The sequence below is a fragment of the Equus quagga genome, chromosome 15, assembly GCF_021613505.1.
Source record: "Equus quagga isolate Etosha38 chromosome 15, UCLA_HA_Equagga_1.0, whole genome shotgun sequence".
NCBI lineage: Eukaryota > Metazoa > Chordata > Mammalia > Perissodactyla > Equidae > Equus > Equus quagga.
This window is the reverse complement of record NC_060281.1, coordinates 35981997-35999660: the sequence shown is the minus strand read 5'-3', so window position 1 is coordinate 35999660 and position 17664 is coordinate 35981997. Positions and strand designations below refer to the sequence as shown.

At 34.9% G+C, this 17664-nt stretch overlaps 1 protein-coding gene and 1 pseudogene across 1 annotated transcript; both read right to left on the bottom strand.

Moving 5' to 3' along the window:
- Positions 1-2310: 2310 nt before the first annotated feature.
- Positions 2311-3252, bottom strand: LOC124227076 (olfactory receptor 2B6-like). The gene has a single exon (XM_046640983.1). The coding sequence runs from the start codon at positions 3250-3252 to the stop codon at positions 2311-2313; it is 942 nt and encodes a 313-aa protein (XP_046496939.1).
- Positions 3253-7410: 4158 nt separating this feature from the next.
- Positions 7411-8351, bottom strand: LOC124226361 (olfactory receptor 2B6-like; annotated as a pseudogene).
- Between the last annotated feature and the right edge of the window lie 9313 nt (positions 8352-17664).

Below are 17664 nucleotides of genomic sequence, written 5' to 3'. Positions count from 1 at the left end.
TCTTCAGGAAAATGCTGCTTTCTTGGGAAAATAAGATAACTTTTTGATCACCTTCCTTGAAAAGGCTATGTTTTTCTGTTTTCCTTTTTTAATTTTACTGTGGTAACATAGGTTTACAACATTATATAAATTTCAGGTGTACATCAATATATGTGGCCTTCTTCGTAGATTGTGTTCTCCCCTAAAAGTCTAGTTGCCATCTGTCACATACAAATGTGTCCCTTCACCCTTTTGCCATGCCCACTCTCCCCTCCTCTGTGGTAACCACCAGTCTGTTTTCTGTATCTATGTGTTTGTTTATCTTCCATATATGAATGAAATGATACAGTACTTGCCTTTCTCTACATGACTGAAAAGGCAATCTTAACATTGCTCATGCTTTATGCCCAGGATAGAGCACATGCTAACCTTCAAATATAATTTGTGCTTCCCTTCAACAGAGCTTCTCAACTGTTAACAAAAGTATCCTTCATGCTGGAATATACTGAAGATATATGACCTGGAAATATAAAGTAGTCTAGTACAAATAAAACATTTCTATGAGTTTCCCTACCACTACTCTCAATATTCTTAATCTGAAAGTTTTATTTATTTCCTTTAGGAAGTTGTGATATTTCACATAGTCCGGAAGAAACTTACAATTCTGAAATGAGTCATCTTTACAGGTCTGTAAGGTAGCAGATAATTTAATAAAGAAGTCTGAGTGGCCCTAAACAATCCCAAAAGCTAAGATTTTGACACAAAACTTGCTGAGGTTTGCCCCCAAAACTAAAAATTATTTTATTCCTTGGTATGTATGACTACGTGAGATAAAGGATATCTTAACAAAATCAGTTAACAAAAATGATCAGAGGTATTATTTAATATTACAGAATTTTTCTTTGCATGGTTGTGTGTGTGTTATGTGTATGTGTGAAATTTTAAAACAGTTTTTGGAATTTGGCCAGCAATCATTCAAATTTTAAAGTTCCTTACAATTTTTCCCAACTTAAGCCACCAAAGTCAATTTCTCTTAAGAACTGGACCAAGCCCTGGATGATCTATTATTTTTCAAAAAGTAGATCTGGGTGGCAGTTAATTATTTCTTGGGGTAACATGCAATTTTCCACCCAGTAATTTGCCTTGATCTTGATCATACCAGAAGACATTCCAGAAAAGTCCAAATGACCTTTTGTTTTTCTTACAAGTGTTCATTTAATCAATACATGACATCATGTTGAATTCTCTCCATATTAATTTACACTAAATAACTAAAATTCATTAATTTGCTCTCAAAAATTGTAACTAATTTTATGACAGTGTTTTAAGTGGGATGTTAAGTCCTAGAACTTAGTTTAGCACTTATGACTTTTATTGATACAGATTCTGAGCATCATTTACATTCAAAATTTACATCAACAAAAAGATGCACTTCTTGTTGTAGCAATCAGGTTGCTTTCCATTCTAGAAAAACAAATTAATTTTTTCTCATATTGATTCTTGTGCAGTTTCAAAAGACATTCCTGTTTGCTCTACTTATGCACAAAAATGTTTCCAGGTTTTGGTTTATTATTATTACTTCTTCTTCTCTTACTGATTCAGAGGACTCATGCTTATGATATTAAAAAAAACACTAAGAAACATATTGATACTTTTTTGTACCTGTATTTTGTTCATTTTAATATGAAAGATGAATTCTTTAATTAAAAATACAAGACATTGCACACTTTTTGTTAAACAAGAGTAACGATGTGTTTTTTAAGAAGCAACAGCTTCCAAATAATTAAGGCTGATAAACTTACAAGACTCAGGGTTGTTCTAAAGCATAGAGTGCCTCACACTGGATGTGCAGTGTAGCCATGCTGTCCTCTTAGACTTGGCCAGTCTTGCAGAGAGTGACGGAATATTTCTAAGGTGACTCTGTGATAGGAGTGGAGATAGGAATGGTTGCCTATCTCCGATGATGCTCCGGAGATGAATGGTTGCCATGCTATTTTACGACGATTAGCTTGAAGTAATGACTTTATCTTATAGTTCATATTATTACTTCTCTTTATTTTTTAATATTTAATGCTATTACTATTTCAGTATCTACCAACCAGTATAGAACTATTATAAATACATTTTCACAAACTGAGTGCCCTTACTGGTGCCTATTAGCCAAGTGTCATCCTTACCTAACACCATTGTAAGGAATATCAGAAGCATGACTTATTTTGCAACAAGAATGTTTAATATTAAATTTAGGAAAATACGAGAGAAGAATGAGTTATTAGAGAAACCCTGTAAACCTACTCTAAATGTTAAGTAATTTCATTTGATGTCTACCAACTACCACTTGGAAGTGAAAATGCTTCTCACCAGTTTGCCTAGTGCCCCCTTTACATCCTTATTCCGCAGGGTGTAGATGAAAGGGTTGAGTGTAGGAGTCACCACTCCATAGAAGAGAGCCATGAACTTGGGCTGGTCCCTTGAGATGGAGGAGGGGGGCTGAAGGTACATGCTAATGCCCGGGCCGTAAAATAAGAAAACGACAATGAGATGGGAAGAACAGGTCCCAAAGCTTTTTTTCCTTCCCTCAGATGATTTCATTTTAAATACAGCATGTCCAATACAAGTGTAAGAAGCAATAATTAAGCATAGCGGAACCGCTAACATAAAAATGCATACCACTGAGAGTGTGAGCTCATTAGCACCCTTTTCACCACAGGCAGTCTTTATCAGAACAGGAATCTCACACAACAAGTGATCCAGGGTATTGAGACCACACAGTGGCAACTGTAATGTAACAGTGGCCTCTGAGACAGCGTAGATCATACCACACAGCCATACAGTGGACACTGATAGGATACGGATGTTCTGATTCATGACGAGGGTGTAGTGTAGAGGCTTGCAGATGGCCACATAGCGATCAAAAGACATGATAGCCAGAAGCAGACATTCTGTGCCCCCCATTGTGTGGAAGAAATAAAGTTGAGCTGCACACCCCATATAGCTTATTGTCTTCTTAGCGCTTCCCAGGTTAAACAGCATCTGAGGGACAATGCTCATGGTATAGCACATGTCCAAAAAGGAGAGGTTAGTGAGGAAGAAATACATGGGGCTGTGCAGACGGGGGTCTAGCTTGGACACCAGAATGATGGCTATGTTTCCCATCATGGCCGTGGGGTATGTTATAAGAAGAATAACGAATAGAGGAAGCTCTAGCCAAGGACGGTCAGCAAAGCCCAGTAGAATAAACTCTTCAGGATGGCTTTTGTTAATTAGTGCCATAATCTTCAATTTGTTTAACCTATAGTAGGGAAGTGGCGGGAAAGGTAGAAAGAGTTATAGAAATGACAAAACATAACTATGCATTGGCCATCCAGTCATAGAATATAGGTTACAGTAAGTTGTGGGGGAAATGATAAAAGGGATCTGACACCAGGTGACCTTACTTCCCTTATGATACTACAAAATAAAGCAAATTGCTTTAAACAAGTAACCTAACCATTCTGGTACTGAACTTCCTCTTCTGTATAATAAGGATAACAATAAGCATAGCAATAACAATAAGGATAACAATAATATGGTGAGGATTAAATGACAAGTAGAAATGACTTCGTTTAGGAAACTTGAAAGCAATGGTTTATAAGTCATGGCTTGCATAAAAATCAGCTGAGGAGGCTGTTAAAATGCAGTTTATTGGTTCCTATCTCCAGGTAGCTGATAGTGTAGATGTGGCATGAGGCCCAGGAATCAGATGGCTGATTTTCAGAAGCACTGCTACAAGGCGTTACTGAAATATCAAGAAGGTAAAAGTGTTGAGCATCCATAGTAGAAGGAGGAGGAGGAGAAAACCTGGAGCTATAAGAATCATGAAAATAATCTTTTCCAGATACAATTATATTATTTTAATTGAATAATCATATCATCTCCAAGAGGAGTCAGAAGGCTGATTTGAAACAAGTCCATCTTTGTATTATGGAATTGAGCAAGAAATTTAAACACTTTCACGTCATTTTCCTGAAGCATAAAACAGGAGAGTTGCACTATGACAAACGCTTTCCCATAGTCAAGAATTTGTTTTGGGATGTATTTTTTCTTGCATAACTATTTCGTTCAAATTAGGCATTTTATTTTTTCATGTTAAGTTTTAATTTGTGTTGTAGGGATTTTCCTTTATTGAGTGGGCTTGTATTTATATATTTTATATATTATATTATATATATTTTATATATTTTTATATGAGTTTGAACAGTTATCAATGATTCACTTGATTGTATGTAGCTATAATTACATCTTTTTTTCTTCTTCTTCTCCCCAAAGCCCCCCAGTACATAGTTGTATATGCTAGGTGTGAGTGCCTATGATTGTGGCATGTGGGACGTCGCCTCAGCATGGCCTGATGAGTGGTGCCATGTCTGCACTCAGGATCAGAACCAGAGAAACCCTGAGCATCCAAAGCCTCTGCTTTGGGAACTTAACCACTTGAACACAGGGCCGGCCACTAATTACGTCTTTTAACTAGAGAGAACTGGTGTCAGGGAAAAGTTGATATTTCAATTCAGGACCAGAGACTTTTTCATATGATTTTTACATATTCAGGGTATATTCCTTTTTTTTCCTTTTTTCTTATTTTAGCTAAAAGGCACATTGTAATAACAAAATCAACTAACTAATTAAAACAATATTTGAGAAAGATTAATTAGGTAATGAGGCGTTTTTGATTATACTTTTACTTTAGTGATGAAGTGTGTTTTATGAAATGTACAATCATTTGTTAGATGAGGGATATTCAGACAGGAAGTTAAGGTAGTGTTTCCTAGTGACAAAATCTTGAGTTAACTTCTCAGTCAATTAGCAGTTTAAAGGCAACAGATTATATTCGTAAGGTTATAAAGCACAGTTTTGGCGTTCTCTGTTTCATTAAGTCCTCAAAGCCACCCTGTGAGGTGTCACACAAAGCTATTCAGAGCTAAGATGTAAATGTTTCCCTTTGATTACACACTACCCTTAGGTGAGAAATGTGTGGTAGAATAATAAAACAATAACAATAATTCCAACTAATCCTTAAGGAATCCTGTGTACCAAACACTACAGTACGTATTTGCTACACGTTAAATCATTTAGTACCCGTCCCCAAATCCTGTTACAAAGGAAATTTTAGTTTCCTTTTCTTGGGATATTGTTAATCATTCATTCCTATTCGCTGCTAATGACTGGAGAGATTCTAAAGATCAAAAAGCAATCAATTCCTTAGATGAGATAGTAACGTAATAAGACTGTACATTCAGTTTCAAGATTCCAAAGAAATCGGGATGTAGGGATGTTTCCTGAATGAGTGTGTCCCCTACACCTTGTTTGACTTGATGTTATATGAGTATACTGAATTTAGAAACATATCTTGGCCTAAGTTCTTTTTCAGGTAGAAAATTCTATGTTGTAGAAGGTGGAATATGAAAAAAAGGTATGAATTAATTTATTAGTTAAAATAAATATTCTAAAGATTCTGATCTATCTAACTCTAATGACAGCATTCAGTCAATTATGCTTTCAGCAATTTTATTAAATTTGAATTATTTTCAATTTCTTTCATGTTATTCACCTTAGTAAGAGTGGTTTTATTTGTGAATGGTGATCACCTAAGAGGCTCCTCCATTTCTCTGGATATTTCCCTGGAGATTCCACAACACGTATCTTAATGTGATTTAATCATGAAGTATATTTAAACTCTATATTCTAGCTTACATCTCTAAATATTTTCCATGTCATTCTCATGGTATTTCATTACTTTTAGCTCCTAGAATCTCTGACTTTTTTAACCTACTTTTTGATCTACTTCTAGTGATTTTTCATCACTATTTCACTACATAGGGTTCTATTTATCCACAAATGTTTAAAGTCATTTAATAAAGTGCCAGACTCTATGTATTCCTTTTGACACCTCCTTTGTATCTCCAGTCACATTTTTATGCTAGTCTATCTTATTTATACATCATTTTCATCACATTGTATTTTATTTATATTTAGAGTGCTTTTTAGCTTAATATGTAGGAAAAAGCATACAAAACAAAATTTTTTTATCTGACATCGAAATATCTGGATAAAAATTGTGGGCATGTCAATCCTTCAAATTTTGATCATATATTTAAAAAGTTTACATGATTGAATGAAGACATCACTTTATTCAGGTATCTAACATCTGTCAGAGTGTTCAATGAAATTTAAATGCTTTTAAATTTGTTTTAAATTGGTTTAAATGAGAGACAGAGAGACTGATTACAAAGAAAAATCTAGTTGCTTTGTACAGCCACTCAACTAGGTATTTCTAAAATTTAGAAAATGCTCCCAGAAATGAAATGCTCTCTGCTTTTCCTATGTATATAAGGTACTATGATGTACACACATACCACTTCCTCTAAGAACGTGTGGCCTTTAAAACAAAGTCTTTCTACTCACCTTATTTTGATAAATATTCAATAAAAAGGAATTATGAAGGAATACACTTGAAGTTTTCAAACTTTCAGAGAAGGATAGAGAAACTGCAGTACACAGATGAGTATTTAAGAATTACCTTCGGAAATGTGAGTTTTGCATTTGATACAATGCTGCCAAAGAGAAAAAAGCATGGGTTAGGAAGACAGTAACATCAAGAATGTTTTGTGGGTGTGCTATTTGTATTATATTCCTGAGACTCCTGGGCATTATTTTCAAACAGGCCATTTATGGTATCCCAAATGAGTTAGCTGAATAAGTTCCTTGGGACAGAGTTCTCTGTGGAAATGTTTTATTACAATTTTTCTCTTTTCTCTCGGGGAACCTAAAGATAGTTACTTCAGTCAAATGCCTCAAAAGGAAGGATTTCTCACTGATACCTATAGGAAAGAAATTGTCAGATATTACTTTTGAATTATCTTATTTATAAAGCATCAGATATTGAATGTGTGGTTGAGATGGTTGGTTATAGAATATGAGGTATCAAGCCATTCGGTGTTGCTGGTAATTCATAAAAAGAGTTGATTAGCAAATGAAAGATTAATCCTTAAATCATGTACATAATAACAGGAAGGTAAACTGCAATCTATATTACTTGTATAATTTTTAAAAAATATAACATAAAATGATAAGGTTTGATTTTTTTCCCTTGGTCAACAGTGAATGCGTCAGTCAATAAGCATTTACTTATTGCTCACTTTTTAGATTTGTATAGTAGAATGTTTAGATGGATACAGAGGAACTTAATGACATGGTGATCACTCAATACGAATTGCAGAAAAACTGAGGATTAGGCTTAACACTTTGAAATGATCAACAGTGTGTTAAATGAACAGATATACAGATAGGATAGGTACAAAAGAATGCTAGTAGTTTTGGAGGAGGTTCAATTAAGAAGTAATTTTAAAGCGGGGGATCTTCTGAGTGCTATGTGGAGTATAAAAATAGCTATGTTTAGTCTCTTCCCCAATGGTGCATTCTGACAAGAAGCCTCTTCTTTGCCCATTTTATGTCCTTGTTTCTCAATGTATAGGTAAAAAGGTAAAGCATAGGAGTCACCAAACTGTAGGACAGGAACGTGAGTTTGTTCTTGTCCTGGGAGTTAGCAGCAGAAGGCTGCACACACACGCTAATTACTGGCCCATAGAGGGAAGATTCAACAATCACATGAGAACCGCATGTGTTAAAGGCCTTCTTCTTTCCCTCTGAGGGCCCTATTCTGAGCACTGTAACTACAATAAATTCATAGGAGATAAGGATATATGACAAGGGAAACAGGGACTAGAAAGTCCCCGCAATGGAGAGCATAGCTATATTGAATGTGGTATCAACACATGACATCTTGATCATCACTAGGACTTCACACAGGAAGTCATCTATCTTGTCACCACAGAGTGGCAGCCAGATGGTGAGGGATGACTGAAGCAAGGAGGTAGCCAAACTGCTTAACCAAGCCATGACCACTAGGAGGATGCAGAGTCACTGATGCATGATAGCTGGGGACTTCCAGGGCTTCCGGATGGCCATGTAATGATCCACTGGCATCACAACTAAGAACATGTATTTGGGGGGCCCCAGGAAGTGAAACATATAAAACTGGATCACACAGCCTCTATAGCTGATAGACTTATTTGAGCCACAGAGGTTCAGCAGTAGTTGAAGGATGGTGGTTGTAGTAAAACACAGGTCCAGGAAGTAGAGGTTGGAAAGGAGAAGTACATAGGGCTGTCAAGATGAAGATCCACCATGGATACCTCAGTAATTGAGATGTTTCCCACTAGTGTGCAGATGTAAGCAACAAGCACCATTATGAAGAGTGGCATTTCCAACCAGGGATGGTCAGAGAAATCCAAGAGAATGAAAACCTTTGGAGAGCTTGAATTGCTTGCATTCATGACTGTTGTTGATCTTGTTGGTGGATTCAAGGCAAAGTGAAGACTTGTATTTCAGCACTAAATTTTCTTTATGGTCACTTTATTCACTGAAATAAAGTAAATTATGAAGGTATTTTCTCTGTGATGTAACTCCAGTGAAGTGATTTGATACTTGCAAGCATAAAAATTATGCGTCTACATGCCAAAATTATTATTTTATAGTGCATCTAAAAGAAAGACTAACAAATCTCTATATTTTACTTAAGAAAGGCAATATAGCAAATTTTTATAGAATAGTGATTAAGTAAAGGGAAATTCATTATTACTCTTATATTAGAGAAAAGAGTAAAATGGAGGAATCATTCTCAATAACCACCCATACTGATTTACCAGATGTATTCATTTCTTTCATCTATAGTCTGCTGGCGCTGGCCATGCTCTGGTCAAATTTATGAGCTAATTTGGGTAAGTTCAGAAGTCATTGTGCTCCATCTGGATTGGTCTGGTTTGCATAGAAACAACAAGACATAGTGCTTCTCCATAGGCCTATGCCTCAAATCCTAAAATGAATTTACCAACATAAAACTTTTGTCTTAGAAAAAAACATGCAACTGAAAGGAAATTATTCCTTGAAAAAAGTTTGGTAGTTGAAGAACAAGACAAACAATAATTGAATGCACAACCTGGTGATAGAAGGTCATTAAAGGCATCAATACTTAAAAATACAGTATGATGTATGTTAGTGCTTTCCACACTGTGAATTGAAATCTCTTATACATTTAGCACATGGAACATTCTCAAAGATAGACCATATGTTGGGAAACAAAGCAAGCCTCAATAAATGTAGGAAGATTGAAATCATATCAAGCATATTTTCCAACAACAATGCTATGAAATTAACAATCAACTATAAGAAAAAACCTGGTAAAGTAACAAATATGAGGAGATTAAGCAAAATGCTACTGAACAACTATTGAGTCAATGAAGAAATGAAAGAAGAAATCCTAAAATACCTAGAGACAAATGAAAATGAAAACATAACATACCAAAACTTATTGGATGTAGCAAAAGTGGTACTAAGAAGGAAATTTACAGCAATACAGGCCTACTTCAACAAACAAGAAAAATCTCAAATAAAGAATACACTATACTTAACTAACTAGAAAAAAAAGAGTAAACAAAGCCAAAAGTCAGTAGAAGGAAGGAAATAATAAAAATCAGAGCAGAAATAAATGAGATAGAGACAAAACAGAACAGAAAGTATCAGTGAAACTAAGAGCTAATTCTATGAGAACAGAAAATTGACAAACTCTTAGCCATATCCACCAAGAAAAAAAGAGAAAAGACTTAAATTAATAAAATCAGAAATGAAAGATGAGAAATTACAATGGACACCACAGAAATACAAAGAATTATGAGACAATACTACAAAAAGGTATATGCCAACAAACTAGATAACCTAGAAGTGGATAAATTCTTAGACTCATATCACCTCTCAAAAGTCAATCAAGAAGAAATAGAGAATCTGAATAGACCAGCCATGAAAAAAGAGATTGAAACAGTAATCAAAACCTCCCAAAAAACAAAAGCCCAGGACCAGATGGCTTCTCTGGTGAAGTCTACCAAATGTAAAAGATGATTTAATTCCCATCTTTCTTAAACTATTCTGAAGAATTGAAGATGATGGGACACTATGCAACTCATTTTATGACGCCAACATTTTCCTGATACAAAAACCAGACAAGGACAACACAAAAAAGGAGAATTACATGCTAATATTTCTGATGAGCATATGTGCAACATCCTCAAGAAAATATTAGCAAATTGAATACAACAATACGTTAAAATGATCATACACCACAATCAAGTGGAATTTCTCCAGGGATGCAGGGATGGTTCAGCATCACCAAATACATCAATGTGATACATCACATTAAAAAATTAGGAGTAAAAATCACATGATCATCTCAATAGATGTGAAGAAAAGTATCTCATTATAATAAAGGCCATATATGACAAACCCACAGTCAACATCATTCTCAACAGAGAATAACTGAAAGCCATTCCTCTGAGAACAGGAACAAGACAAGGGTGCCCACCCTTGCCACTCTTATTCAACATAGTACTGGAAGTTTTAGCAAGAGCAATTAGGCAAGAAAAAGAAATAAAAGAGATCTACATAAGAATGGAAGAAGTTAAATTCTCACTATTTGTGGAAGATATGATTTTATAAATAAAAAAACCCTAAAGAATCCACCAAAAATCTATTAGAAATAATGAACAATTGCGGTGAATTTGCAGGATACAAAATCAACATAAAAAATTAATTGCATTTCTATACACTAATAATGAACTAGAAGAAAGAGAAGTCAAGAATACAATCCCATTTGCAATTGCAGCAAAAAGAACAAAATATCTAGGAATAAATTTAACCAAGGAGGTGAAAAAACTATACACTGAAAACCACAAGAAATTATTGAAAGGAATCAAAGAAGACATAAAGAAATGGAAAGATATTCCATACTTGTGGATTGGAAGAATAAACATAGTTAAAATGTCCATATTACATAAAGCAATCTACAAATTCAATGCAATCTCAGTCAGAATCCCAATGACATTCTTCACAGAAATAGAATAAAGGAGCCTAAAATTTACGTGGAACAGCAAAAGACCTTGAATAGCCCAAACAATCCTGAGAAAAAAGAACAACACTGGAGGTATCACAATCCCTGAATTTAAATTATACTGCAAAGGTATAGTAATCAAAACAGGAAGGTATTGGCAGAAAAACAGACACACAGACCCATGGAACAGAATTGAGAGCCCAGAAATGAGTACACATCTAATTTTTGACAGCTAATCTTTGACAAAGAAGTCAAGAGCATACAATGATGAAATGAAACTCTCTTCCATAGATAGTACTGAGAAACCTTGACAGCCAAATGCAAAAGAATGAAAGTAGACCATTATCTTACACCATATACCAAAATTAGTTCAAGATGTATTAAAGACTTAAATGTAAGACCTGAAATCTTAAAACTCTTAGAAGAAAATTTAGGCTTTACACTCTTTGACATTGGTCTTAGCAGTATTTTCTTGATTACCTTGTATATTCAGGCAAGGAAAACAAAAGAAACAATAAACAAACGGGACTGTATTAGATTAAAAAGCTTCTGTAAGGCAAGGGAATCCATGAAGAAAATGAAATGATAACACACCAACTGGGAGAAAATATTTACAAATCATATATCCAACAAGGGATTAGTTTACAAAATATTTAAAGAACTCATACAACTCAACAACAAAAAAATGAAAAACCTGATCAAAAAATGTGCAGAGTCTCTGAACAGATATTTTTCCAAAAAGATATACAGATGGCCAACAGGCAGGTGAAAACATATTCGACATCACTAATTATTAGGGAAATGCGAATCAAAACTACGAGATATAACCTCAAACCTATCAGAATGACTATAATTAACAAGACAAGAAATAACAAGTATTGGAGGGGATGTGGAGAAAAGAGAACCCTCATACACTGCTGTTGGGAAAGCAAACTAGTGAAGTCACTATGGAAAACAGTAGCGATTTCTCAAAAAGTTAATATTAGAAATACTGTATAATCCAGCTATCCCACTGCTGAGTATTTATCCAACGAACATGAAATCAATGATTCAAGAGAGTTATGCATCACTATGTTTATCACAGCATTATTTATAAGAGCCAAGATGTGGAAGTAACCCAAGTGCCCGTTGACTGATGAATGGATAAAGAAGATGTGGTATATATATCAATCTCTTCATTAGTCTGTACTTGAATTCTCTTGGCTCAGAGATCTGTGAACTAAATACACAAGTTATCTGTTTTCCATATGCTCAAAATTTAATAGGTAGAACTGGAAGAAGATGACTGATAAAAACACTGCTGTTCAGAAAGATAAAATTTAGAGATACACAGATGTCACAGGTCTGTAGAAATCTGAAAACTACTGGGCAGTTGTTGTGAAGAGTTACAGCTATGAATTGGGAAAGCTTATTTGCTCCATTATTAAATCAATTCTTATCACTAGTGATTAAATTTTAATTGGCCTTTGTTGCACAAAGAATGTCTTCAATTTTATATATTACTTCCTGGAACTAGAAAAATAATTTTTCTTTTTAATCTATCATGTTTTTGAATTTTTAGTCTTGCTATTTTGTTTCCACTTGAAAACAAAGTTTTTTCTGAGTTTATATTTTTTGTAATATCTTGTCAAATATATATAACAGCAGCAAATACTTACGTTTTCCAACTTCTTCATCTAGAGTTACAGTTATTGGGTTCATTATCTGCCTTCCAAATTATTGCAGGTGACACTTTTACCAAATATTTTCCTACTGTATAACATGGATCACTATGGTTCCGATCTCTAATACCAATGTCTTGACCATATGCCGCCTGAACTTTATGACAATGTCTCCTATTTTAATTCTTTTTTCTTAACGTCAGAATTCCACTACTGGTACCAATTTCTATAATTAGTTAGGAAATCCTACATTATAACAAAGTAATAAGAGCCTCAAAAATCTTAGTCACTTTAAATAACGAAAGTTTACTTCTCATTCATGCTACTTGTCCAGCAAAGTTTGGAGTTCTACATATTGTCCACAATCTAGAATTCAGGCAGATTGAGAACTCTCCCTGGAACATCGCTTGTTTTGGTTGACAGAGGGAAACAGGTCATGGCAGAGTATACTCTAGATATTAAAGTCATCAAGAAGTGACCCACATCATTTCTGCTCACATTTTCCTGGCAAAGCAAATTAAAAAGACAGGCCTACATTTAACAGGATAGAGAAGTTCAATCTATCATCTGTCTAGAAGAAGACAGGGAATCAGAGATATATGACCATCGCTAGTTTATACCATGTGTGAAAAATATACTACTTCCAAAATACTCAAGGAAATAAAAAAATAAGAACTTGATAATATGTCTGCCTTTGAAATTGACAAATGTCTCAAAAGATGAAAATTCCCAGGGTTAGCAAAAGGTCATGGAGCAAATATTCTCAATTATTATATACAATGCTAGTGGAAAAATGGAATGCTATGAAATTTATGTAGTGAAATTTGTCAGTATCTGTTAACTCTTAGGTCTTATCATTTCTAAGAAAATAAACTGACATATATGGTCACAGGTTCATAAGTGCAGAATTTTTTGCAGTGGTACTTATAATAATCAAAACAAGGAATTTGAATGTTCAACAACAGAAAAATAGTTAAATGCTTTTTAACATACCTGCATGGTGAAATTCAATTTACAGCTACTTAAACTATGTTTTAAAGAAGAGAGAGCAGGATATATTCTCAGAATATAATAAAAAATACGTAAAAATGATTATAAAACTCCATTAACAGAAAAGAGGAATAAATAGTATGCCAACTATAGTGAACTTTGAATGTCGTAAATTTAAGGATGAGTTCTTTTCCATAAACGGTTTGCAATGTACTTTATTATTTTTAAAAGAGAAAAGCTTGTTAATAACCATATGTGATACTCAGATTTTCATTTTTATAGAAAAACACAATTTCTTTGGACTTTGAGAATTTAAGATTATATCTAACTGTGAAATTTCATACGAGCCCTGTGCCTAGCTGCAGAGTTTCACATCTCTTAAAATCCTTTTCAGAGAGTTAGTGAAAATTTGCATATTAGTTAAAATTATTCATAGTTTTGATAACTTGGTGTTTTATTTTTCTGCCTCCATAAACTAAGTGCTATGAATCCTTTGGTGAGCAAAAACATACTTTGTCCCTGTGCCCAGGAGCTCACAGTCTAATAGTAGATACAGACATTTACCAAATGATCACTTAAAAGTGGAAATGCCATAAATGAGAGGTACCTGATGAGCATGTAAATTTGTGGGTATTTCACTGAATCAGGGAGACCAAAAAAGATTCTCTAAATTTATGATGCGGCCTGAACAATTAGTAACCAGGTGAAGATGGATGGGAAGAGTATCCCAGGTAGAAGAATAAGTATGCTTAAATGTCATGGGATTTAAGGAAATATGATAAGTGCAAGGATCAGGGCTGTATGACTGCCAAGTGAATAGTCATGCAGTGTTTAACAATGGGATATATTCTGAGAAATGCGCCCTTAAGTAATGTTGTCATTGTGTAAAACATCATACAGTGTACTTAAACCAACCTAGATAGTGTAACCTACCACACACCTAGGCTTTATGGTATAGTCTTTTACTCCTAGGCTACAAACCTGTACAGCATGTGACTGTACTGAATACTGCAGGCAATTGTAACACAATGGTAATTGTGTATTCAAATATATATAAACATAGAAAAGTAAAAATATAGTATAAAATATGGTCTAAAATATAAAATGGTACACCTGTATAGGGCACTTACCGTGAATGGAGCTTATAGGATTGCAAGTTGCTCCGGGTGAATCAGTGAGTGAGTGGTGAGAGAATGTGAAAGCCTAGGACATTACTGCACACTACTGTAGGCTTTAGAAACGCTGTACACTTAGGCTGTACTAAATTTATAAAAAAATTTCTTTTTCAATAATAAATTAACCTTAACTTACTGTAATTTTTTACTTTACAAACATTTTAATTTTTTTAAAAGATTTTATTCCTCCTTTTTCTCCCCAAAGCCCCCCGGTACACAGTTGTATACTTTTAGTTGTGGGTCCTTCCAGCTGTGGCACGTGGGGTGAAGCCTCAGCATGGCCTGACGAGAGGTGCCGGGTCCGCGCCCAGGATCGGAAGCGCAAAATCCTGGGCTGCCCAAGCGGACCGCGTGAACTTAATCACTAGGCCACAGGTCCGGCCCCTAAATTTTTTAATTTTTCAAAACACTTTGACTCTTTTGTAATAACACTTAGCTTAAAGCACAAACGTATTGTACAGCTGTACAAAAAAATTTTCTTTCTTTATATACATATTCTATAAGCTTTTTTCTATTTTTAATTTTTAAACTTTTTTGTTAAAAACTAAGACACATACACACATTAGCCTAGGCTTACGCAGGTTCGGGATCATCAATATCACTGTCTTCTGCCTCCACATCCTGTCCCACTAGGAGGTCTCCAGGGGCAACAACATGCATGGAGCTGTCATCTCCTGTGATAATAATGTCTTTTTCTGGAATAGTTCCTGAAGGACAAGCCTGAGGCTGTTCTTGAGGAGATGTCATTCTTTTCAGAAATATGTCCACGGTGGTTTGTTTGGTTTCTTTTTTTTACCATAGATTTACTTGTAAGCAGATAATGCACAATGCGCATTCTTCTTCATTAATGAAAATATTTCAAGGGTGGGGTCCATATTTTCAAACTTTTGAAGGAGCTTGTAGAGGTCTGCAAAAGCTTCTGCTAAGCCTTTCACTGTGAATTTTCTTGAGGGTACTTCTTTTCTTCTCCTGCAGTTTCCTTTTCTCTTGTCTCTTCTTCAGTTATGTGGCGTTATGATGGTGAAGGCATAATTAGGAAATAGCAATTTTTCAGCTCCATTATAATCATATGGGACCACCAACGTATACGCGGTCTGTCACTGACCAAAACGTCATTATGCGGTGTATGACTGCATTTATCTTTATCTGGTAAGCAACAGAAAGCCACTGATGATCTATAGTGCAGATGAGGAGAGTGAAACAATTGTATTTCCATTTGAAATGATCACTCTGGTTGTATTTTATAATGTGTATTGCAGAATGTTGGGAGGAGTGCACAAAGATGGATTGGGTAATAAGGTAGGCCTAAGTAAAAGATGATGATACTAGGAATGTGAAGATGGAAAGAAATGGAGAGACTGAAGGTACAAAAGAGAAATTATTAATATGTCTTGTTAATGGTTTTGATATGGAAAATTATGGAGGGGATGGTGTAAGTTATGGCTCATGGTATTTGATTTGCATACCTAAACAAGAGGTGAATATATTCATTAAAATAGCTAGCTTTAGAAGAGGGCTTGCGGAGAAGGGAGATCAGGTGTTTGGTGTTTGGATATGTTGAGTTTGAAATGCTTATTGCATATTTAACAAGAGATGGCAATGGTGTATACAGGTTTAGAAATTTTTAAAAGTCACCTGTACTAGTGATATAATTGCTTTCATTTGTTTTTTAGTGTCTTGAATTGCTAACTTTTTTTGAAAAAGCCAACATTTTAAAGACCATATATTTAAAGCCTTTCCTTTTCTCATTTATTTGAAATGTCTCATTTAGTGAACAGGAGATTATTATATTACAGCCAAATGCTGTACTTACGTTTGTAGTTATTTTCTACTGCCACTGTTCCCTTCTATACTTTAATTATTTTTCTTTGCTTACTGGATAAAGTCCAAACTATTTGGCGAGCATCTCCAGCCTCATTTTGCATGTGTTTGAGTATTTTAAGCATATTAACTTACTTGTATTCTTTGAAAAGCTACACTTTGTAATCCTTTCTCTGTTGCCTAAAATCTTGCCTCCTCTATGTCCTTACATGACTAACTGTAAATAACAACCTAAGTGTCTGAGTTTAAGGGTCATTACCTGCAGGAACTAGAGTATTTCTTCAGTAGAGGAACTATGATTGTTTTCCTTGAGGTCTAGTGCTATCTAGTGAACAATAAATATTTATTGAATGACTGCTCAAACAAAAAATGAATTGATTCAGATCAACGTTAGAAAAAAATACTCATATTAACATTTCTATAATAATTAGCTTTATAATTTAGGGGAAATCCTGCATGCTTTGGGCAGAACTTGGGAAAAATGAGGATTTGACAAAAAGAGAAAAACAGGAGAAATGCTATCCATGGTAAATAAAAGGAGGAATTAAAAATAGAGTTTGAAGGCCAACCCTGGTGACATAGTGGTTAAGATCAGTGCACTCCACTTCAGTTACTCAGGTTTGGTTCCAGGGCATGGACCTTCATCACTTGTCTGTCAGTGGCCTTGTTGTGGCAGCAGCTCACATTGAAAAAGAGGAAGATTGGCAACAGATGGTAGCTCAAGGCAAAATATTCCTCAGCAAAAAAGCAAAAAAAAAAAAAAGTAGAGTTGTAAATGAAACTCAACTGACATTTCAAGTTTGCAGTGTGAGATGCGCACACCTGGCTAGTTTAAAGCCAGCTGGGTTTGACTGCATGCTTAGAACAGTTCTAGAAGGCGCATCTGATGAATTTTATCAAAGGATGTGAGAGTGTAAGGTGATTGAGGACTTGGGTGCTGAAAGGAACATTTTTGTCTTGGGATCACTGGTTATTTAACCATAAAGATGTGGAAATCCCCAACTAAGGTGGTAGACAAGATGGCTCTGGAATAAATAGTATATAAATGGAAATGTAAACCATC

Coding starts and splice junctions, on each gene's coding strand:
- LOC124227076 (XM_046640983.1), bottom strand. CDS start 3,252: ATGGCACTAATTAACAAAAGCCATCCTGAAGAGTTTATTCTACTGGGC.